The sequence below is a fragment of the Xenopus laevis genome, chromosome 9_10L (genome assembly GCF_017654675.1).
Source record: "Xenopus laevis strain J_2021 chromosome 9_10L, Xenopus_laevis_v10.1, whole genome shotgun sequence".
Classification (NCBI taxonomy): domain Eukaryota; kingdom Metazoa; phylum Chordata; class Amphibia; order Anura; family Pipidae; genus Xenopus; species Xenopus laevis.
In genome coordinates, this window is record NC_054387.1 from 94,150,612 (window position 1) to 94,175,971 (window position 25,360).

The following is a 25,360-nucleotide window of genomic DNA, read 5'->3' on the forward strand; positions in this document are numbered from 1 at the left end:
GACAGGCTCACAAAATTAATAACAATGATGAAGCACCCGACAATACCTTCCCCTTTGAATTTGTTTAAATCGACACATGTAAAATACATTAAATAAGGTGATCCTGGTAATTGCCCAGAAGAGGCATTTTTGTGCAACGAAGCGCCTTGTCTGTCAGGACCCTTTACCAATTCCTGAGGTTCTATCTGCTAGTAATGATTTGTGGCTGAAAGCACAGCATCTGTTTATTCCTTGTTTGAAGGAGTAGGTTTTGTAAATCTACAATCTCAATGGCGGAGTAAAGCCTATTTATAGAATCACTTTAGAGGGGTGGGTAACCTTAAAATGAATGTTTAATATGTTTTAGAATGTATAAGCAACTTTTCAGTTGGCCTTAATTTTTTATTGTTTTTTGAATTATTTGCCTTCTTCTTCTGACTATTTGTAGCTTTCAAATGGGGGTCACGGACCCCATCTAAAAAACAAATGTTTTGTAAGGCTACAAATTTATTGTTATTGTTACTTTTTGTTACTTTTTGTTACTTTTCTTTTTATTTATGGTCTGTCCTATTCATATTCCAGTCTCTTATGCATATCAATGCCTGGCTACTAGGGAAATTTGGACCCTAGCAACTAAGGATGCACTGAATCCACTATTTTGGATTCGGCCAAACCCCCGAATCCTTTGCGAAAGATTCGGCCGAATACCGAATCCGAACCCTAATTTGCATATGCAAATTAGGGGTGGGAAGGGAAAAACATTTTTTAATTCCTTGTTTTGTGACAAAAGTCAAGCGATTTCCCTCCCCGCGCCTAATTTGCATATGCAAATTAAGATTCGGTTCGGCCAGGCACAAGGCTGAATCTGAATCCTGCTGAAAAAGGCTGAATCCTGGACGAATCCCGGATTCGGTGCATCCCTACTAGCAACCAGATTGCTGAAATTGCAAATTGGAGAGCTGCTGAATAAATAGCTAAATAACCACCAATAATAAAAAATGAAAACCAATTGCAAATTGATTCAGAATACCACTCTCTACATCATGCTAAAAGTTAATTTAACAGTGAACAACCCCTTTAAAAGGGACAGGGGCGCTGCACCAATGAGGAAAGTTGAAAAACTTGCAATTTTAAGAGCTGCATCTCCGCACTACAAATATGTCCCCCCGGACCCCTTCCTGCGCAGAAAAGGTATGCTCGCGCGGGGGGGGGCAGCATTGCAGGAGCTGCCTCAGACAAAGGGAAGTAACACTTCCATCATTTTTTTTAACATACCCCTGCACAGCCCTTGTGCCCCCTCCAAAATAACAGTTTCCACATACTGTACCTGCTGACAAAATGCATAGCTTTGCAGCAGGGTTGGTGACTGCCATGTTTGGCTCTATCATTTCTAGTTCCAGGTGCCATTGGTCAAAGCATGCAAAAAACAGGAATGCTAAAATTGAAAATAAAATGGTTGTTGTTGCAAAAATAAAACAAATCTAAAATTATTTATTTTTAAATATATACACATATATATTTATATAATTACTAGAACACTTCCTAATTATTAACCCATCTGTGGCTTCTAAAGAAATCATAACCTTCTTTTATTTTGTTTACGCTGCTGATAAACCAATTAGCCGAAAAAAGAACTTGATCACAGAATATTGACAAGGTGGTATTGTTATTACCCTCTACATAAACTCAAGCAGTAAGGTCTGTTGGAGAAAGATGAAAGAAGCTGGTACCCTTCTGCACATTTTCTGAAATGTCATGTTATCCAACCATACTGTCATAAGGTATTCATGAAATGTGATGATATATTTGGCCATACCCTGCCTTAGGCCCATATATTACATTTGAGACACAGACACTGAACATCATGTACTGGGCAAAGCACTTGAATGCCACCTGCTTAACCCTGCTAAGCTCCTGACTCCCACTAGGTGGAAAAAATTTGATTCCCCTCCAGTAAAGGTGGGGTTCATTCAAGTTCATTCATTTTGTTTTATCACACAGCAGAATCATACAAAACACATGTTGATTTACTAAATCCTTTGTGGAAAAAACAACTGGCAATCCTACTAACATGAAAACGGGGAACTAACTGGCAATCCTGTGCTTGTTGAAAGGATCCACACCCACCATTAGAACAAAGTTCAATCCAACAAAATAAACATTACAAGCATACACACAGTCTTCCTAGCTCTCCAAGCAGCCCTAGTTACACAGCCCACTCCCAAGTCTGATACAGATAACTGCTTGACCATGCCTCTTTAATTATGGGTGAGGCTAATCAGCACAAACACCTGAAATAAGACCTTATTTTTACTTACTATACTAAAGGGGGGGGGCAGTTTTGTCAGCTCCCTAATCCTGGGATATTCCACATAGAACCTTTATCTGTTGTAGAACTCTACTTATCATTATATTTATTATTAACAAGTATTTATAAAGTGCCAAAATATTCTGCAGCTTTGTACAATAAATGGGTGTATAAATTGAACGTACAGATTTACATACATAGCCACCAGTAACTGATACAATAGGTGAAGAGGGCCCAGTCTAAAAGATCTTACAATCCTTTTAACATGGGATACCTTAACTCAGTGTCGGACTGGGACACCAGGGGCCCACCCAAAAACCTTAGACCAGGGGCCCACCATAAAACCTTAGATCAGGGGCCCACTCTCAGTACGAATATTCTTCATCTCCTCAATCAACCTCTATTCTCCTAGTTTGTTTTCTTTAATACAATAATCAATTATTCTTTCTATTTAGCCTCTTTGTTCTCAAAGAATAGGGAATGGCCATGAAATAGGCCAAATTTAGCAGCATGAGGGCCCAATGACACCTGGGCCCATCGGGAGTTTTCCTGGTATCCCGGTGGGCCAGTCCGACACTGCCTTAACTGAGCAAAATTATTCTGGGTGATTGGTAAAACTGGTAGAGCCAGTTCAGGATCAGTGTCCTCCCACTAACAATGTAGGGGGTCACCTCTACTACCTTTACTTGTGAAATATATTCCAGCAGTCCAGGACAACATGGGTGAATGATTGTCCGTGAAACTTCTTTCCAACACTTCTACTGTCCCAATATATATATGCAAGATCCACAAGGGTCTCAAAAGAGAGCAGAGCTGTAGGATAGCCTTGATATCTCCTGATAACAAATGACTCACAAGTCATAGACGCACCGATAATATCGCACAAAACTAATATTTGTACGATATTCGGTGCGTGTATGGTGGGAAAAGAAACAACCGATATTGGCAGAAGACTTGGATATCGGTCGGCTCAATTTTGATTGGGTGCCTTTGAAGGTACCCAAACATCGGCCAATTATTAGTGCTGAAATGTCAGATACAGGTAGAATTCTATTGTTACTACCTGTATATCTGACAATTCAGCTCTACACGTGTGTATTGAAAGGAACAATCTTTCTTGGAAAGATCTTTTCCAAGAAAGATCGTAATTGTTACGTCTATGGCCACCTTAACTCACCAGACTTAAATAACAATCTAATAAGGCAGATGTGTTGTGATTTCCAGTTTTGGCACTCAGATTCCTCTAAAGGTTGGATGATAACAACAAGAATAGAGGTGACGCAAAGATCCTAGATTCGTACGATTTTCGGACCGACATTTTTCGCCCAGCGGAGATCGGACAGGTTTGATTTTGTCCCAACTGTCACGCCGGAGCCCATTGCACTCTCATCGTAATCCGATCGTTCGGCCATAGGGCCGAACGTTCAGATTACCCCCGATATAGCCATGCCCGTTAGTGGCATATCGGGGAAAGATCGGCTCGTTATTCGATGTCGCCAAACGAGCGGATCTTTGCTTCTATGGCCACCTTAGGTGTTGTGTCTCACTTTGGCTCCTGGGTGATTGGGCAATTTGCTGCAATATGCCCTGGCTATAATACTACTCATATATAAATGACAGTTTTTCATTACAGGTTTATTTTCTTCAACCAAATATTTTGTTCAAGAAAATAAATATAGACAATTTTTTGTCCTTTACTGGTTCTGATTCTTGATCTAGTGTAGCAGAGGCAAGCTCCAGCCTGGTATGTTAATAAGTTGGCTTTTTCCAATGTTTTCATGAGACAACAATTTTTAAACCATTTAAAATGTTTTGTAAAAGCAAAAAAGGTAAAAGTGTTGAATTATGATGTGTTGGAAAGTTGCTTAGAAATGGATTTTCTTTCATTATGCAAATAAATAAATGGTGGAGATATATTCAGCAATAGGAACCTTCAGTTCTGCATGGCTGTGCCAGTAGCAAATCTGAGATTGTTTAGTGTGGGGAATATGATCTAATATACTCAGAATCTAAGTATCTGTATCTGAATGGAAATATTTAATTTTATATCTTTTGCCTTTTTGCAGGCGTGACTCATGCAGCAATATGGGCAGCTTGCATTTCATATCTAAGTGCTGCTGTCCCGTCTGAACTTCGAACCTCTGCACAAGGAATCCTCCAGGGCCTCCATTTAGGACTTGGAAGGGGTTGTGGTGCCATGATAGGAGGTGTTATGGTAAATTTCTTCGGTAAGTCATAAAAAATGTGTTTCTTTGCCTTTTACAGAGATATAATACAAAATAATATCGTTTCTGAATAGAAAACTGCTAGAAACTCAAGATAAGCAGTTACTACTAAGAGGCAAATATGTGCCCAATTTTTATTCACTTATTGCTCTATTTACATATTTGATTTTCAGCATGAAGAGGCTACAGTCAGTGCTATATTCTTGCTCACCTCAGGCTTTTTCCCTGACTGTTCCCAGTCCATGTACAGGGCAGTCTTTGTGCATGGGCCAGTCAGGAAAGGGGGGGGGTAACCCCTCGAAGCTGCTGCTGTATTTAGCTGCATGTCTTTCCACTGTATACTTGTATTAAAGGGGAGCTATCACAAAATTTAAATTGAATATAAGCTTCATCGCACTAAAATAAGAAATGTACTAAATATAATCAATTAAAAATTGTGTACCGTTTCTGAAATAATCAAGCTTATCTTCACATCCTTACTTTCAGCATCTGTTTCTTTTCATTCTGTCTTCTTGCAGGAGTTGGGTGTCAGATTTTCATTGACCGTTCGATCCAATATATATATTTTAGTGGGGCTCCCTATTTTAGCAGATGTGTTCGATTTTACTCAGATAACTGACTCGAGCATAAACAAAATCTGAAAAAAAACCCGACTTTGGCACAAATCGAGCATGTAGAGAGACCAGATTTCCGGTGATTTTAAAATGGCGAGCTCTAATACATCTTCTAGGCAAAAGGAGCCCCCCAAACGCTGCATTGGACCCAACTGTCATTCAAAATCAGACTTCCAACTCCTGCATGAAGAGAGACAGATGCTGAAATGGGGAGAGCAAATATTAACTTGATTATTTCAGAAATTGGTAATTGATTATATTTAGAAAATTTCTTATTTTAGCACAATAATGCTTATATTAAATTTTTATTTTCGCGATAGTTCCCCTTTAAAATGGTCAAAGAAAAAAAATCTGGTGCTAACCAGATTGGGATAGCCAGTGCATTTTTTCAAAATTATACCTGATAGAGGGTATAACTTGACAAATATATAGTTGTGTAAGGTAACTGGAATATGAAATGACTGACTGACTCAAGTCTCCTTGAAACATGTTCTATGTCATTCCAATGCTTGCAAACTTCTTATATCTTAACTGTACCATGTTTGTATTTTGTTTTGTTTTATTCATGAATAAAATAAAAACCTTTAGAAAGAAAGCCTATTTGTTGCAGAGATTCCCCTTTAGTGTTTGATTATGTTTCAGGAATTTTACATATAAGTAGCTTTTTAGGCTTTGACTGCATATACATACTTACCATCCATTTAAATGTTATAAATGTATCACTGCCATGCTGCACTGCAAAAAGATGTTTTCCATTTAAATGAATGAATGCTGGCACTCTTTTAATATTTTGTCATCCAGATAGATTCTACTTTGTTGCCTGTTAAAGTGCATGGTGCGCCCCATATGTTGTGTTTCTATCTTTTAATAGTAATAGTCCAAGCAACACCTCAAAATCAGGCTGCAGATATCTTAGCATTGCTCATTTTAAAAAGCATGTTCTTTATGTAAGTATGTAAGATACTGTTTTATTATATGCTTAACATAATAGTGTAAATTGTTTTAAGCTGAATTTGCATGACATGATGTATGATATTACATTGAGGGGCATATTTATCAAGAGTCGAATTTCGAATTGAAAAAACTTCGAAATTCGAATTCAGAAAGACCAACCGAAATGAAGTCGAAGATTTTTTATGGCCAAATAGGTTTGTTTTTCGATCGAATAGGTCCGTTTTCGATTGAATTCGAATTGAAGGAATAGCATATTCGATCGAATTCGATTCAAAGTTTCCCCCCTAGATTTTTTCAAAGTCCACCAAATGATTCCAAATAGGTTCTAGGCGGTCCCCCATAGGCTAAAACAGCAATTCAGCAGGTTTTAGATGGCGAATGGTCGAAGCCAAAATTTTTAAAGAGACAGTACATAATAAATTTAAATTTTTTTCAAATTCGAATCGAATTTGGACTATTCCCTAGTACACAAAAAATAGCTCCAAATTCAAATTTTTTTCATTAGAAAATTCACCTCAACCTTTGATAAATCTGCCACTGAATGTGACTATGATGAGCGACAAGTTTTGCCGCGAAAATTACGTGCATGGACTGTAATGGGTACAAAAAATTTTGTGTGTCAAAAATTTGTAGCGTCAAAAAATTTGGCACCCATAGACTTAATGCATTTTGGTGAATTTTGCCGTTTTGCTCATTTTTATGGTTAAATGAAACGGGTCAGATTTGCCCATCACTAAATGTGATTATATATTATTTTATCCTCTGTAAAATTAGCATAGAAAATAAGCATTTGAAACCGTCACAATATATAGTCCATGTGGTATCTCTTTGAATTGTTTTCTTTTATTCCCTAGGTGCTGCTGAAACGTTTCGAGGGATAGGAATGGCATGTCTGGTTATTCTTTTGCTCTTTGCTTTGATACAATGGCTAGTTGTATCTCAAAAGCAAGAAGGTACCTTTATATGGTTTGTGTTACAAAAAATAAACCACACACAAAGATATGTGTAAAATAATTACACTATAATAACTCTTTAAAGACACATTTGACTTCTAGTAAGTGCAGAATGGAAAGTGAAAGTAATTTCTTGCCCCTACTTTATGCCTAAGGCAATATATGATTGACAGGTGAGACTTTTTAATACGTTTGTAACAGGTATGGATGTTTTAATTAAAAAAAAATATTTAAGTTTCATGTTTAATCTAAAAAGGACTTTTATTATTATACAGCTTATTTATTATACAGTCAAGGACCATAACATATAAAAAGAAAATGGCCCCTACTATGCCACATATGGTGCAGGCGTTAGTTTAGTGTTCCTAAGCAATCTCTGAGGTTAGGAGATTTTTTTAAAGCTAGAAGACAATGATGCACATGTATGAGTTTGATTTAATAAATATGGCCCCATACTGAAAGTGGGAGTTTAATCTATTGTATTAAATTTGCTGCTGGAGAGGATATCACTAGGACATGGTGAAGTGGATGGTTATACAAAGATAAAGGAGGTTAAACCATTTTAATTAGCATGTTTGGTGTCTATTAAGGGAGAACTAAAGCCCAACTAAAGAATTAGGCTAAAAATGTTGTACATTATGTTTTGGGCTTCTTTACTAGCCTAAGGCAACCACAGCCCTTTTGCAGGGAAGATCTGTGCCTCCAGAGATGCCCCAGTAGCTCCCCATCTTCTTTTCTGCTGATTCACTGCACATGCTCTGTGCTGCTGTCACTTACTGAGCTTAGGGACTGACTCACAATACACAGTACACATAGAATAGAAATGTCACAGTTTACGGCTGTTTAGTAATTAATACATAGGTGGCAGCTCAGAAACCAGTGCAACTAGCATCAGAATTTAATAATAAGCCTTGTAGCATCAGTTTATATTACAAACATAATTTTCTGCTTGTAAATTTGCAACGACCCATAAGCTTAGCTTCTCAACAGCTGCTCAGAGCCCACTGAGCATGTGAGTGTCGCAGACACTTTCCAAGATGGTTGAACTCTGTGACAAGTTTGAAGTCCTGGATCATTGCTGCTATTGAGATGCTTTAGGCTGGTGCAATAAGCGTAGTATGTAAAATATGGCATTTTTAACCATATTAATTTTTAGGGTTTAGTTCTCCTTTAAGCCTCAACTAAAGCCAAAAATAACTTATCCCAATTGACCTGAAGTTCTGACTATTTCCCAAAAACTTCAATCATTTTAAGAAGGGATACAAGTAACACTTTAGGGTCTGACTGCATTTATAATTCTCAAATATATTTTGAATTGCTGATCTGCTAAGCAGCTAATGGATCTTTTGCAAGTGCAAATAAGACAGGGGGCAGCGGGCCTTGCCTTATTGCCACATGTAAAGGGATGGGTAGGGAGAACATTCCATTGACTTTGGCCACACTAATAGTGAAGCCAAATAATCATAGAGTACTTTACATTGATATTCACATTCATTGAAAAAAATACATTGCACTTGATATAAGTCCAAAGGAGTCCTGCCAGAACAGATACTTTTGTATACGGTTATTGGCTTATATGCACCAGTAAATTACAGGACATGTATGCAGTGCATAGAGATTCCCAGGTTAAAGGAGAAGGAAAGTCGTTAACCACTTGGGGGTGCCAAATGTTAGGCACCCCCAAGTGAATGTATTTACTTACCTGAAACCCCGGACCAGTTCTCCTATCAGCAGAAAACTGTACCGGCCCGGGTTCTTCTGGTGACCACCGCAAAGCCGATCCTCTTCCGGCTTCTTTTTTCTTCTCGCGGCTGCGCATGCGCTTTAGAGTGAAAAGCCGAACTTTAACTAAAACTTCTACTGCGCATGTGTCTGCCGTGGGAAATTTGAAGAAAGAGGATCGATCCTGGCCGGTGCTCCTATCAGCAGAAAACTGCACCGGCCCGGATCGGGCTTTACATTCACTTGGGGGTGCCTAACATTTGGCACCCACAAGTGGTTAATGACTTTCCTTCTCCTTTAATAGCCAGAAATCTCTGCCCGCCACTACATCCTCTTGTTACTGCCAATTGGAATCGCCAAAAGCCAAAAAGTTTGAGAGAGAGGGCTGGCTGTTTTAACACACACCTTTTTACACACTATTTTGAAAGTGGGGACCCCTCTGTCAATCTTTATCAGAGAGAATGTAGAGAGACGTATTACTGAAAGGAAGGTACAAAAAGTGTATCTCGATTATTACCATTATTAATGGGACAGCTTTTTAAAGTGATCATATTTAGAAAGTTTCATGAGGTGAAATTTTCATGAGGTGAAGCTTATATTAAATTTTATGATAGTGTGACTTTAAGAAAACGATAAAATGCCAGTAGGAGAAATATAAACAGACAAGCAGTAAAATGCTCATTCTTTAATTAAAAATATACTGTACACTTGTAAAATGCTCACAGCTCAAGTTTTGTACACTCTTAAAAAGGCACACAATGGGAGGGACATAGACCCATTAAAAACGGACTCTGCAGGAGGGACATTTGTACAAAAACGTAGAGAGCAGGAAGGATATACACACGTAAAATTTCAATTGCTAAGATACTTTTTTTCTACCTTTGTGTTTTATGCTCTAGATGCATCCATGCTGGCCGAAAGGATTCCCGTTCCTTCCAGTCCAGTTCCAATAGCAACTATTGACCTGGTCCCACAGCAGAGTGAGGATATAATGCCTGTTATCCAACCCAAACTTCCTCCCAAGAAAACAAAGCACCAAGAGGAGCAAGAGGATGTCAGTAGGCCTGCATGGGGCATAAGTTCCTCTCCTTGGGTTGTCCTTGTATTTGTTTTCTATCAAATCAAAGAAATGGTGGCACTTAGCAAAGACAAAAAGATTCCTGAAAACCAGCATCTACAGGTACAAAATTTTCATATATACAATGGCTGTTTTAGCAGTACACTAGAGCAAAATGTGTAGTTTTGCCGAGGAAGTGTATGCTTTGTAATAAATAGTTAGGCATTAAAATCACATTAACAACTTAACATCTTGCTAATACCTCCAACATTTACAGTAAATATTAACCTTTTAAAAGTTATGTTCAGCTATTTAACAGTTTTTGAAAATAAATATATTACGGCCAATTTAAAAATTATTTGCAATGTGGTTAAATTTGAAATCAAAAGGAACATTTTTAATAAATCAGGGTATATCTGAGACCAGCAGAGCAGAGAAAGAGCAGGTATTAATCTCTATTGCACATATCGTTCCCCTTTGATTCACATTTCCAAGATCTGATTGGCTGGCTTGATTTAGCTAATCAATCAATGACTGGAAAAGGCAGGGTCGGACTGGGCCAGCGGGACACCGGGAAAAAAACCTGGTGGGCCTCCAGCTATTGTGGGCCCCGCCGGCCCAGATCTGCACCCACATTTGCGACAAAAGCTTCTTAATGATAAAAACATTGTGCGAACTTGCGGCACACTGGCGCATGCGCACACACCCGGCGCATGAGCACACACCCGGCAGCAGCCCCGGTGGGCCCCGGGCCTCCCAGTCCGACCCTGAGGAAAGGAAGCACTAGTGAGCATTGCTTGTGCCTCCCTGAAATGAGTAAGATTACTAAAATGTGGGTGGGAGGCCTCCTGGCTGGCAAAGATAAGAAAATGAAGTATCTATGTATCGCTACCTTTATAGTTAGATATACTGAAGCTGCTCAACATCCATATCATATCATACAAGGATAAAACATCCTAATAATAATTAGAAGGTTCTCATGAATCGACTCAATGTAGAGAGAGGTAAGTCATTTTAGGGACTGTTTAGGGTCTTTTTAGGGATTTTAAAATAAGTCTTATCCTTTCAGATTTTAAAACTGAGAATTTTTATTGTTTTTATTAAAGTATTTCTACAAATATTGAACTAATTTCACAGGACATCACCGTAAAATTTGGAGCTGGTAATATCTTACCTTTAGTTCATAACATAGGTTAAATGAGCTTTCTATAAATAACTGGCAGGAAATATAGCTTTTCTTAAAATAAAGCAAGCACGATGAAGCTGCAAACAAATGAATAATAATCCCCTCTGCACTATTATTTGCTGTCCACACAAAAGTATTTTTGTTCAGTTGTATGGCTTGCCTTATTAAGTGTCTTTGATGTTTTCTGCTGTCCTTCTACAGCTATATTTCTATATATTAGCCAATAACTGTATATACAGATTTTATGCAGACACTCTTAATATGTATGTGGTTAAAAATAATGTTTTATTGTTTTTAACATAACAAAAAACAAGAGAAGGTCATATAAAATAGAGAGAGAAAAATAGGTAGGTACTCTTAATACAGCGGCTTTGTCTGTTGATTACAGTCTTTGTACAAATGCGGCCCATTCCATGATTACAGCAGCAAGATAATAACAACAACAATAGTAAAAACACATGTCATAGATTGATTAGGGGGAACAGTCCAATTGCCCTTGCCCTTTAAATTAACTTTTAGTATGCTGTAGAGTGTTATTTTGAGACAATTTGCAAATGTTTTTATTTTTTTTATTATGTGGTTTTTGAGTTATTTAGCTTTTTTTTATTCAGCAGCACTTCAGTTTGCAATTTCAGCAATCTTGTTGGTAGGGTCCAAATTACCCTAGCAACCATGCACTGATTTGGATGAGAGACTGGAATATGAATAGGAGAGGCCTGAATAGAAATATGAGTAATAAAGAGTTGCAATAACAACAAATGTGTAGCCTTGCAGAGCATTTGTTTTTAAGATTTGAAAGGTAGTAAATAATTAAAAAACTATAAAAACTATAAAAAAGAAAAAATGGAGACCAATTGCAAAGTTGCTTAGAATTACTCATTCTATAACATACTAAAAGTTAACCCCTTTACATATCATGTTACTGTGTAGATTAAGAAGCTGGACGGTACAACTTTAAAATGCTCTTTAAAATACCAAGTAATTTAAGGTATTATAAGTGGTGGGACTTTGTTTAAAATATATATACCATGGGCCATTGTAATTTATGACTTATATAATATGATATAATATGATAGAAGATATATGAGTATTTTTTTTTTCTTTTGTGTATTTTTGTGCTGCTAACTTATTGCTCCAAAGTCTAGGCCAGGGCGGCAATTCATCATATACAAACGATTGCATTCATTTTTTTGCTGTGGTGAAGACCTATTTTACAGTGGTGAGTTGGTTGTATGTAAACAATTTCTATATCAAATTATTGATTACAAGTGATAAGGTAACCCATCTTACATGTAGTCATGCATAAACATAACATTGCACAGTTTGACATTTAGTTGGCGAGATTTAAATATATTCATTAATATTTTCCTTGTGCTGTTCTGTTTAGGAAGATAACATGAACCCTAATTATCGTCAAATAATACAATCTCCAAAACTGGTCAGAAATGAAGAGTCTGCTGTCCAGCCGTATGCTACAGGTCCTGCTGATATTCAAGAACACGTTAAACCACCTTGCCCAGAAAGGAATGAAAATCCAACTGAAATAGATTCAAACCTTCCATGCAGCAATGCTCTAATGTCTCCAACAGAAGATACAGAGCATTAAAAAATATATATATATATATATATATATATATATATATATATATATATATATATATATTTTATTATAATATATTGTGGGCCTTGCAGGAAAAGATTAAAGTTAATATAATGTCTCGACTGGTTACGAGAACCATATTTAAGTTAATGTTTTGTGGAAAATTATTCCCGTTGTTGTTTATTTGCTAAGCACCAAACAATGAACTGAATTTAAATGTAGCAATACCGGATAAAGCAGTTGGGAAAGGACTTGTTCATATCTTTTTTTGTTTTATCCTGGGTATGTCCCGTTTTCACCTCCATTTTTACCCAAACTACAGTTGTGAGATTTACTGTAACTTAATACAGTAGAACCCCAATTTTACCTCCTCTGGATTTTAAGCTTTCTCTGTTTTATTTTTTTGGCAGTAGAGCTCTCGTCGACAGGTAACACTCGAGGGCTGAGCAAGTCACACTTGTATCTTTTTGCCCAGGTGTTCTCTTTAAAGGAGAACTAACCCCCCCCCCCCGTTAATCAAATATCCCCTTCCATCCATTGGCCCCTCTCACTGCGTTCTCCCTCCTTAGTAACTCAATGGAAAAATATGTACCTTAACATAATTATGCAGAGTAACGCAGCGGAGTTCTCCGGCACCCTTTTCTGTACCTTCTGGTTCCTCTCGGAAGTGAGCGCCAGCACAGAGCTTTTTCACGCATGCGCAGTTGGGACCATTCTGGTATTCGTGCCTACTGCGCATGCATTGAAGGCTCCAAAGATTGCAGAAGGAAAAGAAGAGTATCCGAAGATACAGAAGATGGCGCCGAAGAGCTCCGCTGTGCTACTCTGCATAATTATGCCAAGGTACTTGACAGGGATACTTTTTCCACTTAGTTACTAAGGAGGGAGAAAGCAGTGAGGGGGACCAATGGACGAAAGGGGATGGGGATTTTTGATTAACGGGGGGTTTAGTTCTCCTTTAATGAGCATATATTCCTGTTTTGGGCACAGGAATATTACCTGCTATTTAAAGGCATTCTTCCATTTAATTTGCAATATGAAGCTTGATAAATGCAAAAAAACAATCAGTGCTGTGTGTCTTTGTTATGAAGGTATACACGTAAATGTCTGTTCTGTTTTATTCCTGTTTTTAAATGCAATTTTTCTTTTTGTGATTTTTCATTTCTTAATGCATTAAATAAGAACTAAAGCTTAACTAAAAAAGTAGGGCAGAAATGGTGTACATTATGTTTTGGGCTTCTGTACCAGCCCAAGGCAACTACAACCCTTTAGCAGTTAAGATCTGTGCCCATGAAAATGCCCTTGTAGCAACCCATTTTTTTTCTGCTGATTCACTGCACATGCTCTGTCTTGCCATTAGTTACCTGAGCTTAGGGGCCAATTCTCAATATATAGTTTATATGTTTATATGTTTGTATGTATAAATGTCTCAATATGAGAATGATTAGATTATTAGTATGTAGTAGCTCTGTGCAGTGTCATGCCAAAATCCAAGATGAGGTGCTTATGTGACAACTTTGAAGGCCTGGTTCATTACTACTATAGGGAACCTGAACCTTTAAGCTGATATGTTCATTATATACAATTTAGTATTTCTAGCTCTATTCATTTTTAGTGTTTAGTTCTCCTTTAAAGTAGTTTTTTAAAACAGATTCTTAAAAAAAAACTCCAAGACAATATATTTTATATTGTGTTTTTAATAAATATTGTGCTATTTCTAAAGTGCAATGCACAAAAAACATAGAAAAGCCCTTAAAATCCATATTGAGATAAAACTCAAACTTTGGGAAAAATCAAATATTGTTGCATAAAAAGAAGTCTACATTCCAAGTGTGTGGGGAGGTTTTTTGTGTGTCTTTGTGAAAAGAAGAAAAACTCTTGAGTGTAATAAGCCAAAGGGAAGCAGCTGCATACATTGCGCTATCTTTGTAAACAAGTTTGAGTGCCTCTTTAGAAATAACAGTGAATATTGATTCTTGATTCAGCACATGATTGTTAATAGTGAGAGGCAACAATTTAAGAAAACAGACCATCCTAGAACATCCTAGTATTTTTTATAGAACGTCAGTCCTTGCCCTTCATAATGGAAGTTAGGAACATGTACTATATATGTAAATTAAGATATGCTTGTGATGTTTATTCTAATCAATGTAAATTTAATAAGGAATGAACTTTAATTTGATACATGAAACTAGGCACATACAACAAGTAACACGTATTTGCCCTTACTTTAATGCTAGCACTTCCTTTGTATCTATGTTCACCTAAATGGTTGACCTTTTCTGTGCACCTGCCTTTATTCATTTGAACACTAAAAGCTTTGAAAGCTTTGCCAATTTATAGCTCTTGATAAAGGCTCTTAGAGGCAGTAGTGTAACTAGATTATACTGGCCCCCACAGCAAATTATTTTTAGGGCCCCCAACATATCCAGAGGTTGTCCTGTTTTACCAATATATGTATTGCTCATTAATTACGGCCGCATGGGTCCCGCCTATACCTCCTGCGCCCTCCTGCAGCTGCAGGGTCTGCTTCCGCTGTAGTTATGCACCTTCTTAGAGGCACTCACTCTCTCAGATACTCCGGAATCTCAATGACATCCAAATGTAAAATTCTGTAAAAAAAAATCAATCTCTTATAATGAATGCAAGATACCCTTTACTCAGTGCTTACACTATCAAACAGCATCAAGAAACAGGAAAGAACTAGGTCAACAACAAGAGGAGACTGCAAGTACTTATGGGTCACTTTCCTGTGTGACAGAAGCCACACTAATAAAAACAACTGACAAACTTTGATAATGGAGATAAAGTGCTGTCTAAAGAACACAACAGACTTTTTAAGGGCTCTTACACACGGCCGTTTTTGCCTGCGCTCCCCTGCGTTGCGCTTTATTGTGTTGAGCCGCAGGGGGAGCACAGGAGTAGACGCACTCAATTATTTTGAAGGAGGCTGTACTCATACAGATGCATGTATGCGCCGAACGCAGATGAAATGCAACATGCTGCGTCCCAACCTGCATTTGGCGCTCCTGCACTCCCCTGCAGCTGAATGGAAGAAAACGCAATGCAGGGGAGCGCAGGAAAAAACAGCCGTGTGTAAGAGCCCTAAGATTGAATGTACTTTATGTTGGGGTGAATGCTTTGAAGCACAGTTGACATTCAGTCTCTTTCTACTTGTTTTCTGCCCACAGAAGTTGGGAGGATGCCCTAGAACACTTGTTCTTGTTGAATTAATATGACTTTTTTGTTTTGGTGAAACCATTTACCTACAGAGTCAAGGGATAAGAATGGGCAGCAATGTTGTCCCCGACTGTTTATCACTTTTATTGCAATATCTATTAACAAGAGAGCTGAGAGAAAAGCAAATGAAGAGGCAGAACTTGCTTCTAGGTGCTCTTTATTGCACACTATGGTGTGCAATAAAGAGCACCTAGCAGCAAGTTCTGCCTCTTTGTTTGCTTTTCTCTCAGCTCTCGTTAATTGACTTCATTTCCTACACCTGGAGGGGGGGTGCCCTGCTGAGATTGAGAGCACAGCTGCCAATCACCCAGTCATTCCAATATATTGCAATATCTATATTAAGTAGATATACATGTACATAAAAATTATAGATCTGTGGATGACATATTCTTGTCACTTAGCATGGTGACAAACAGGGGCAAGTTAACGTGAGACAAATATGAACTACTTACATTCCACCTTGGAATTTACTTTAGGTTATGATGAGAAGATACGCTTCTTGGATATATTAATTAAAAAGCAAGGGAATGTACAAAGTACACATTTATTTCTTACATAGACTAAGAGGAACCGCTTCAGTTTTCATGTCTTACCTAGAGTCAGTTGCTAAGGGCGAGGAGGATTGTTTCTGATGAAAACACATGCAGGAAATTAATTGAATTGAAATGATGGCGATGTTTGAAGAAATGGGGTTGTGATCTTAGATTTTTGGTCACACAAGTGCATGACTTGGAGGGCTTGGAGAGTGTTTATAATATAACCAAAAATATGCGAGGAACAAGTTACAAAGGTTAACTCTTGTAACTACACAAAGTACATTCTAATTAAAGCTACAGTCCATTTAAAATGCCCCTCTTTACCTCTTACCTATTGGTTGATTTTGTATGGAAATACAGGGCAATACTTTTTACATGCCATGGTTTTAATCACTTGCAAAGTGTATACTGTATATGACAGCCAAACTTTAACTGAAACCTTCTAATCATTCCACTTTGAACCCACAAGTTCCTCTCTCTCTCCATTCACGTGTCCTAAAGGAATAGGGTTCAAACTATTAAATGACTTACTAGATCCTGTTAATGGAAGTTTACTTTTGTGGCTGGAAAATGTTTGAAGTTGAGAGATTCTTGAACCACAGGCTGAAATCAAAGATAACATTGTTACCCATGTTGCCCTATTACATAAAAGTAATATTACTGAAACATTCTGAAGCATATGCTTCATATTCTAGTTGTATTCATGGCAGCCATTACGAAAGCTTTATTTTTTTACATGTTGAAAAAAAAGACAACCCTGTCTAGTTTTCCTAATTCAGTTGAGTTGGCAAGAAGGCATTAGAATGAAAACATGTAATTTGAAATGCAGACATTCCTTTAAAGAGAAATTATCTATTTTGATTACATTGAATGAAAGCACGAAGATAAGAACATGCTCTGTATTTAAAAATTTTGCTGTAATTGATTTATCTTCTATTAAATTTTTGTTTTTTATTGGAAGCAGTGGTTCATTTTCACCTCATTTATTCACTGGGTGATTTGTTCTTTGTTCGTTTGCTATTGATACAGATACTGATTCTGACACTGCGTTCCATTATATAGCAGTACCCTACCACCACCCCTAGATGGAATAGGAGTGTCTTTAAAAACGTGAAGTCTCCGTTGTAACCGAGAAAGGCCAATTAATTGAAAATGTTTGGAAAGTGGTGCATAGCCACATTTAATAGTTGATTTATGTTATGTAATCAAATCCTTCACACACTGAATCAACTTGCCAACATAAAATGTCAAGGCAGTTGTATTAAACCAGAATATTAAATTGCTTTAAACTATGAGGCAGATTTATCAAAATGTGAGTTTATATTTTAATAAAGATAAACTCATTTTGTTTTTTTTGGAAGCATGTTTATCAATGGGTGACAGTTAGAACTCACCGTTTGATAAATACACTTCCAAAAATTCCATAGGAATGAATTGAACGTGGGTACGTTTTTATTTATCAAAATATAAATTCACATTTTAATAAATCTGCCCCTATAAGGATGATATGCACATGCTTACAAGATATGCAAAGGTACGTCCCCGATTTCCTAAAACTCAGGAATAAAAAAAAGAAAATTTCTTATTGCAACAAATGTTTGAAATTTCAGGAAAGCAAACTTTAACAACCTAAAACCCTTACTTCAGTGGGTGATTGGGACGGGGTTTCCAGTTAAAAACAAAGTTATTGTCATTTAAAACTGTATTGCATCAAGAAGTAATGTAAAAGCATTAAAGACCACCGTACCATCTTAACTCAAATGTAAATAAGTTAACAGGAATGAAAAAAAAGGCATTTCTTTTAGTACCTATAAATACTACAAGTGTTGTAAAGCAGCAATATGGAAGGCAAAAATAGAAAATGAGGAACTTATTAAATCCCAAACAAAAACTTGTGATGACTCACTACAGTATAAGAAACTAGCATAAACTGACAGAAGCTGCCCCAACAAATTTGATACCATCTGGGATATTTGGTTATCTCTGAGAATGTGACTACTTTTTATCCTGATGCATAACTTAAAGGGGAAGTATCGTGAAAATGAGAATTTTATATAAGCTTCCGCATACTGAAATAAGAAACTTTCTCAATACAATCAATTAAATATTCTGCATCTCTCCTGAAATAATCAAGTGCATATTTACTATTTCTCAGCATTTTTTTCTCTTCATTCTGTCTTCATGCAGCATTTGGGAGTCAGATGAATGATCCAATGTGTCTTATAGGGGGGGGGGGGCTTCCTTTCCTAGCAGATGTATTAGAGCTCACTCAAATAACTTATTCTAGTACAAACAAAATGTATTAGAGTTCACTCAAATAACTGATTCTAGTACAAACTAAATCTAACAAAATAACTGCCTTTTGCCAAATCCTGCATGTAGAATGACAGGATATCTGGTGATTTTAATAGAATGAGCTCTAATACATCTTCTAGGCAAAAAGAGCCCCCCTATAAGATATATTGGATCTAAGGCTTAGTCCACACCAGGCGATTCGGGGAGATTTAGCGCCCTGACGACTGATCGCCTCTTCTTTCTTTTTCTTGAGCGTCAAGTCGTATTGTATAATTGACGTTCCGAAAACTCGACTTTATTGATTTTTTCCACAAAAAAATAGTTTTACCCCAAAAAACCTCAACCAGAAAAAAAAATTGTGGTTTAATAAATGGGCCCCTAAAAGTGAACCTCTCTCAGCACCTGATATTTATTGACTGTTAGGCTTAGTCCACACCAGGGATTCGGGGAGATTTAGCGCCTGACGACTAGGGATGTAGCGAACTGTTCGCCGGCGAACTTCGACCGTTCGCGTCCGCCGAATGTTCGCGAACGTCGCGCGACGTTCGCATTTTGAGCTCGCGTTCGATTCGAATACAAATCGTTCGACCATTCGAATTCCTTCGACCGCTAAAAATCGAACGATTTCCATTCGTTCGAACGATTGTAAGCATTCGATCGAATGAAAAGCATTCGATCGAATGCTTCGATCGTTCGATTCGAATGAAAATCGTTCAATCGAACGATTAAAATCCTTCGATCGTTCGAATCGAACGATTTTAGCGGGTGTTCGAAGTTCGCGAACTGTTCGCGAACGTTCGCATTTTTTGCCGGTGTTTGCGAACGGCGTTCGCGAACACCAAATCGGCAGTTCACTACATCCCTACTGACGACTAATCGCATCTTCTTTGAGGTGACTAATCTCCCTGAACCACTTCCTCTTCTCCTGCGCTGGCTGTAATGAGAGTCGCCTGCGTTATGACACACGTGACGCTTCGTTTTCCGGTTCGAGGGTTTGTTTCTCCTTTAATAAATGGGTTAAGCACCTGCAATAATTGGTGAATGTGGCTCCTACTTCCGACATTGACTGTAACTACAAGGATCCCACAGCAGCCTGAATCAACTGAAAATGTACAGCTTTGCTGGATCCCTTGAGCATAAATTATTTAAATGTTAAGGTTATTTGCAGATTATGGAAAATTTAAATTAATCCAGTGATATAGATGTTTACATGCCATATGTGGGTATGAAAAAATCACATTATAACCATATCTAAGAAATAGTCTCTTAGATATGATAATAACTTGATTTTCTTGATTGTGTATGTGGGCTAAAAGGTGTTGTTTAAAAAAATGGATTTTAATAATGTATGTGCACAATTAGAATTTGGGTTTTTAGGGAAAGGAAATGGATCCAAATAGGTTAATGGGTGGACTGCCTTTAGGTTAAATTTTAGTACAGTATGTAATAAAATGGCCTTTTCTTGCAGACCAAAAACCTAGAAAATTCAAAACAAAAAATAAATATTGAGGCCAACTGCAAATTGACTTAGAAAATTACTGTCTGCATCATACTAAAAGTTAATTTTAAGGTGAACTACCCCGTTAAGAAAGATTGATCAGATGTTCCTTTTATGAATGTTGCCACAGGCGGCAGAGGGGCCAGGATCGCCCCTGAATAGGACATTATTATTGTACTGTTATTGTATTAAGTGAAAAGGTACGTCAGAGGGGTTGGATTTCAGGTTATTGCCTTTACGATTGGTCCCAAACCCAGAACAAACCCTCAAGGTCCCGGCTCAGTCTTTCGCCTTTATCAGCCACCTTTTCACTTCAGGAGAAGCCCTCTGCTACTCAGGTGCTGCCAGGCCTTATCGTGAGAGGACCAGGGAGAAATTTCTGGCCAGGCAAGGGAACCGCTCGTGGTACGGAATTGGAGAACAGGAAGCGTAGTCGGAATCAATGGCCAGGTCAACACCAAACGCACGGCGTAGTACAATATCAAGAGACAAAGCATAGTCGGGGTCACAGGCAGGGTCAGAATACCAGGTGGACAAAGTGGTGCAGTAACGGGAGACAAGAGCGTAGGGATCACAGGCCGGGTCAGAATACCAAATATATAGCGACTAGACAGAATCCGGTACAAGGTACAGGCAGAGGTTGGGACAGGCAGCTTACAGAACTTAGTCAAGATCAGGCAGGGACAACTCAGAAGTAAACATAAATTGAACCGAGGAACTACGAATAAAATTTTACGTTGGGCAATGAACAGTGAGAAAGGATCCCTTAAAAATGTAAAATTTCATGTCAATCGATGACGTCATGTTTGTCACTTTCAGGATAAAGCTGAGCCTACATGAGTGGTGCGAACCCGGAAGAAGAGGCGCATTCAAGAAGACATCGCCGAAGTGAGCGAAACGCAGTGGGCGTCCCTGTTGCACCTCCACTAGACCACCAGGGCGAGTTGTCACAATTGCATTAGATACAATGACATTGGTAAGATAAATAAAACAAATAAATTGGAATTCGGTGCTGGAGGATCCTGTAGTAAGAGGTTGGAAATAAACTGAGAGCATGTTTTAGAGAAGCCAAAAATGTAAAGAATATGTTAGTGGGGTTTCAAAGCCAGCAAATGAGAAAAGGATAGGGGAACACACCTGTAATACTGGGACCAATAGGACCAGAATCAGACTGGTGGGCCCGAGGCCCACCAAGGCTGCTGCCTCGGGGTCCCCCTGCAACCCCAGGCCCCAGCCGCAACCCCCCCTCCGGCACCCACGCACCTACCTTCTTTTTCTAGCAGGTGCGAGGGGGGGACCATGAAATTTGAAAGCTGCAGTAGGCTTTGCACAGGGAGAAGGTCTGGATCTTGGGGCCCTTCGGGTTTTGTCCCGGTGTCCCACTGGCCCAGTCCGTCCCTGAATGGAACTAAACATAGTCACCCCAGACATTATAAAGAATGGCAAACTAACAACCCAGAAACCCCCAGAGCACAGTGTTTTTTGGTGTTATCTCCTAATCTAAACAAGGTGATCAATGTATTGGAAACCTTTTAGATTTTCAGTGTGAATAGTTTGCTGTCCCGTTAATTGAATGTCAATCTGGATCTCGCCGCCTTTTGATTATTTTTAGTTATTTTAGTTTTTAGTTATTAGGCTACAATAAATTCTAACTTTTTTTGTTTGCTTTTATGTAAAACTTTGTATTGAAGTTATTTGTATACATTTTGTCATTGCTAAGATCTGTATCAATTAATAATGCCTGTTTACATACAGTTTATATACAGTATGGTAAGTCTAATAAGTGTAATACTGTTTTTTAATTTAAGTGTATTGTTACATTAGTGGTTGGTGTCCTATTCCCACCTTTAAGTTAACTTTTAATATGTTATAGAATGGCTAATTTTAAGTATCCTTTCAACTGGTCTTCATTATTAATTTTGTTTAGTTTTTTTGTTATTATTTGGCCATTTCTTCTGACTCTTTCCAGCTTTCAAATGGAGGTCACTGACCCCAATGTATTGTTATTCCTCCTTTTTAATATTCTTAATAGTTTTATTCAGGCTCTCTGCTATTCATATTCCAGTCTTTTATTTAAATCAGTGCATGGTTGCTAGGGTAATTTGAACCCTATCAACCAGATCTCTGAAATTGGAAACTGGAGAGCTGCTGAATAAAAAGCAAAATAACTCAAAAACCACAAATAATATACAATGAAAACCAATTGCAAATTGTCTCAGAATATCAATCTCTACGTCATACTAATAGTGAACTCAAAGGTGAACCACCCCTTTCAGATTTAAGAGTGCCATTTTGTGTGTGGCATTAGAGCAAAAGTGTTATTCGGAACTGAGCATGTGGGTTGGTTTGATTATTGTTTGTTTGTGGAATTAAACACAATTTCATTAGCAATAATATGGTGTGTGTGATTTTATACGTACATTGTAATCAGTACATCAATGGTGTACATGCCAAATCAATACCAGAACACTATCCTCCAACAAGGAACTACAGCGTAAGTGCAAAAAGCATTGGGAATTGGCTGATGTGCCTTATATGTTTCATGGCTACCTATATGCTATAAGTAGCCCTCATTTCAGGGATGATGTATTTTTGAATAAAATAACATAGTAACAGTAAGTTAGGTTGAAAAAAGGACACACATCCATCACGTTCAACCTTTTAACTATATTTTAACCTGCCTAACTGCTAGTTGATCCAGAGGAAGGCAAAAGAAAAGCCAATTGGAAGCCTCTCCAATTTGCCTGAGGGGGAAAAAATTCATTCTTGACTCCCAGATGGCAATTGGACCAGTCCGATACTAAATACATTTTGCTTCTTCATCATGTGCTGTTATGTGGTACACGTTTGCAGCATTTGTAGGCAAATTTACCATCAATGCATGGAGACAGAATTTACTTCTAGGGAAAGTTTCAATGTTGCACATATTTTTGTTTTTTTTGAGTAATTTATTCAACAGAGGTGGTAACTAGATGGTTGAAACTAACTACACGATATTATGCTACCCACATAAAAATGTTTTTGTAAAAGTGCCATGCACTTGTTACTTTTTTATAGCCTTAAGTTAGTGCGTCCGTTTTAGGACCCCCAATGTGTGTCTTCCTTCCCTCAGTTCTCCGTCCTCTAATTGATCAGGGATTTATAGATATTCCAATCCTCCATGTGCTCTCCCTCCTGTCACTGGCTTGCTCTGCTGGCATTTGGCAATGCCTTGTAGCAAGCCTTCTCCATCTCATTGTGCCATCCTACTCCCTACTCAGTCCAGCATCTGAGTAATCAGGTCTCCTCCATCCTTCTGTGCCTACTCCCAAGTCAGTCCAGCATCAGTAGTCAGGCCTCCTCCATCCCTCTATGCCAACCTACTCTCTACTCAGTCCAGCATCAGTAGTCAGGCCTCCTCCATCCCTCTATGCCAACCTACTCCAAAGTCAGTCCAGCATCAGAGTAGCCAAGCCTTCTCCATCCTTCTGTGCCAACTGCCAACGTACTCCAAAGTCAGTCCAGCATTAGTAGTCGGCCTCCTCCATCTCCCTGTGTCATTCTACTCCAAAGTCAGTCCAGCATTATAGTTGTGAGGCCTCCTCTATCAGCCCTTCCCCACCTCCCTCAAAATTATTCTCCTTGCACCATCAAAAACCTCTTGCCTTCTGTATCTCCCCTGAGATTTCACAACACCAGCTCCAGAGTGTAATTAAATAGTAATTCCCTCCCTGCTCCATGTACCTGCCACACCTTGCTTTGCTTCCTATACAAACTGCTACAGTTGAAGGCCAGAACAGGGAGAAGTAATGCAGCAGATGTATGTCGCGGACAGCGACTAAATGGTCGCTATAAGTATAGAGATATGAAATAACGCGGGACACTACAAATTAAATGACTTCCCAACCAAAATGGGCAGAGTTCTTAAAACAGACTACCCAAGAGATTGTTTTCCCCGTTATTGCTTAAACGTTCCCTTTCTCTTCTTCTCTGTGACAGTTTTGTTACTTTTCCCTCGGTGTGAGATTTGATGTTTGGTATTCCAGTCAGCAGGCAAGCAGCAGCAGCAGCCACCCACGCCCCGGCCGCCTCCCACGCCAGGATCTGCGTCACGGGGCTCGTGTGGGAGGCAGGCAGAGAGACCGAGAAAACTGAGCAGTTCACAAGAGCGGAATATCCCAGTCACATAGAGGGGGTGGCTGTGGGGTGACTGCACGGGCCTCACGTGCCTTTACTGCCAAAGAAAGTACAAGCGTCCCCCGTAGTGTTTTTACTGGGGTCCAGAAGCTGGGGCTGCACGGTAAGTATAGTCTTATTATTATGGAGCCGACGCAGGTTCCGTGTGAATGGAGCAGCACTATTTCTTGCAACACTGCCAATATAGCTGGAAGTCAGGCTCAAAAGTTAAGGCATATATTTATTGACGCGCTTGTCCTTGTCAGTACCATGAATAAGTTACATGTGGGCAGTCAATTGCAACTAAAAGTTTAGAAGGAGGTAGGAATATGGACATGTGTGGAAATGTCAGTGGAACAGTCCAGCGCTGTACTTGCAGTGTGTGGGGATAGAGAGCAAGCGCCACACACAAAGTTCTCCAGGTGATTGTGTGACTGTGTGTGTGTGAGTGAGACTGTGTGTGCATGTCACTGTGGGTGTGTGACTGTGTGTGCGTGTCACTGTGGGTGTGTGTCCGTGGGTGTGTGTGTGTGTGGGTGTATGTGTGCATGTCACTGTGGGTGTGTGACTGTGTGTGGGTACAGGGAATCCTTGCAGAGCTCAGTGCATCAAGGTCATACTCAATAGAAAACAATATGCAACATGGCTTTTGTGTTTTGTATGTAATTGGGGTTATTCCTGGTGGGGTCCATCATGCCAGCAATGCCATCTCTGCCTGGAACCTGTGTGTTCTACACCTCTGTGTTGCTTGGAAGGAGAATGACATGGAACTCATCCCAATCCAACCATTTTTGGTTGATTGGAGGAATGTGTTGATTTTACAGGGAAACTGAATTGCTAGGCTTGTTTAAATGTTGTTTTATTTAATATACATGATCTACCAACCCCGTGTTTCGGATTATATTCATTTCTGAGCACTTTATATCCCTCTGCTGTTTCACAAAACACTGCAAAATAGGTTGGAGAGATAGTAAGGTTTCTGATTTTGCTATACGGCTCATGAGCTGAGCTGTTGCAATGGACCTCTTGTATGTGCCA

At 38.7% G+C, this 25,360-nt stretch overlaps 2 protein-coding genes across 4 annotated transcripts in view; both read left to right on the forward strand.

Annotated features, from left to right (window-relative positions):
* Nucleotides 1-14,425, forward strand: part of mfsd6.L (major facilitator superfamily domain containing 6 L homeolog) — a 34,468-nt gene extending 20,043 nt beyond the window's left edge. For both annotated transcript variants that reach the window (XM_018236886.2, XM_041577185.1), the window contains exons 4-7: nt 4,354-4,515; nt 6,935-7,033; nt 9,655-9,935; nt 12,386-14,425. In XM_018236886.2, coding sequence (XP_018092375.2) covers nt 4,354-4,515; nt 6,935-7,033; nt 9,655-9,935; nt 12,386-12,604 — 761 coding nt within the window. In that variant the 3' untranslated portion in view covers nt 12,605-14,425. The remainder of the gene's footprint in view (nt 1-4,353; nt 4,516-6,934; nt 7,034-9,654; nt 9,936-12,385) is intronic.
* An 8,809-nt stretch (nt 14,426-23,234) lies between these two features.
* The window catches only part of nab1.L (NGFI-A binding protein 1 L homeolog), a 45,978-nt gene continuing 43,852 nt past the window's right edge, over nt 23,235-25,360 (forward strand). The window contains exon 1 of one of the 2 annotated variants that reach the window (XM_018236234.2): nt 23,235-24,446. The gene's annotated coding sequence lies outside the window, so the exon portion shown is untranslated. The remainder of the gene's footprint in view (nt 24,447-25,360) is intronic. The other variant, XM_018236233.2, reaches the window with a different exon arrangement.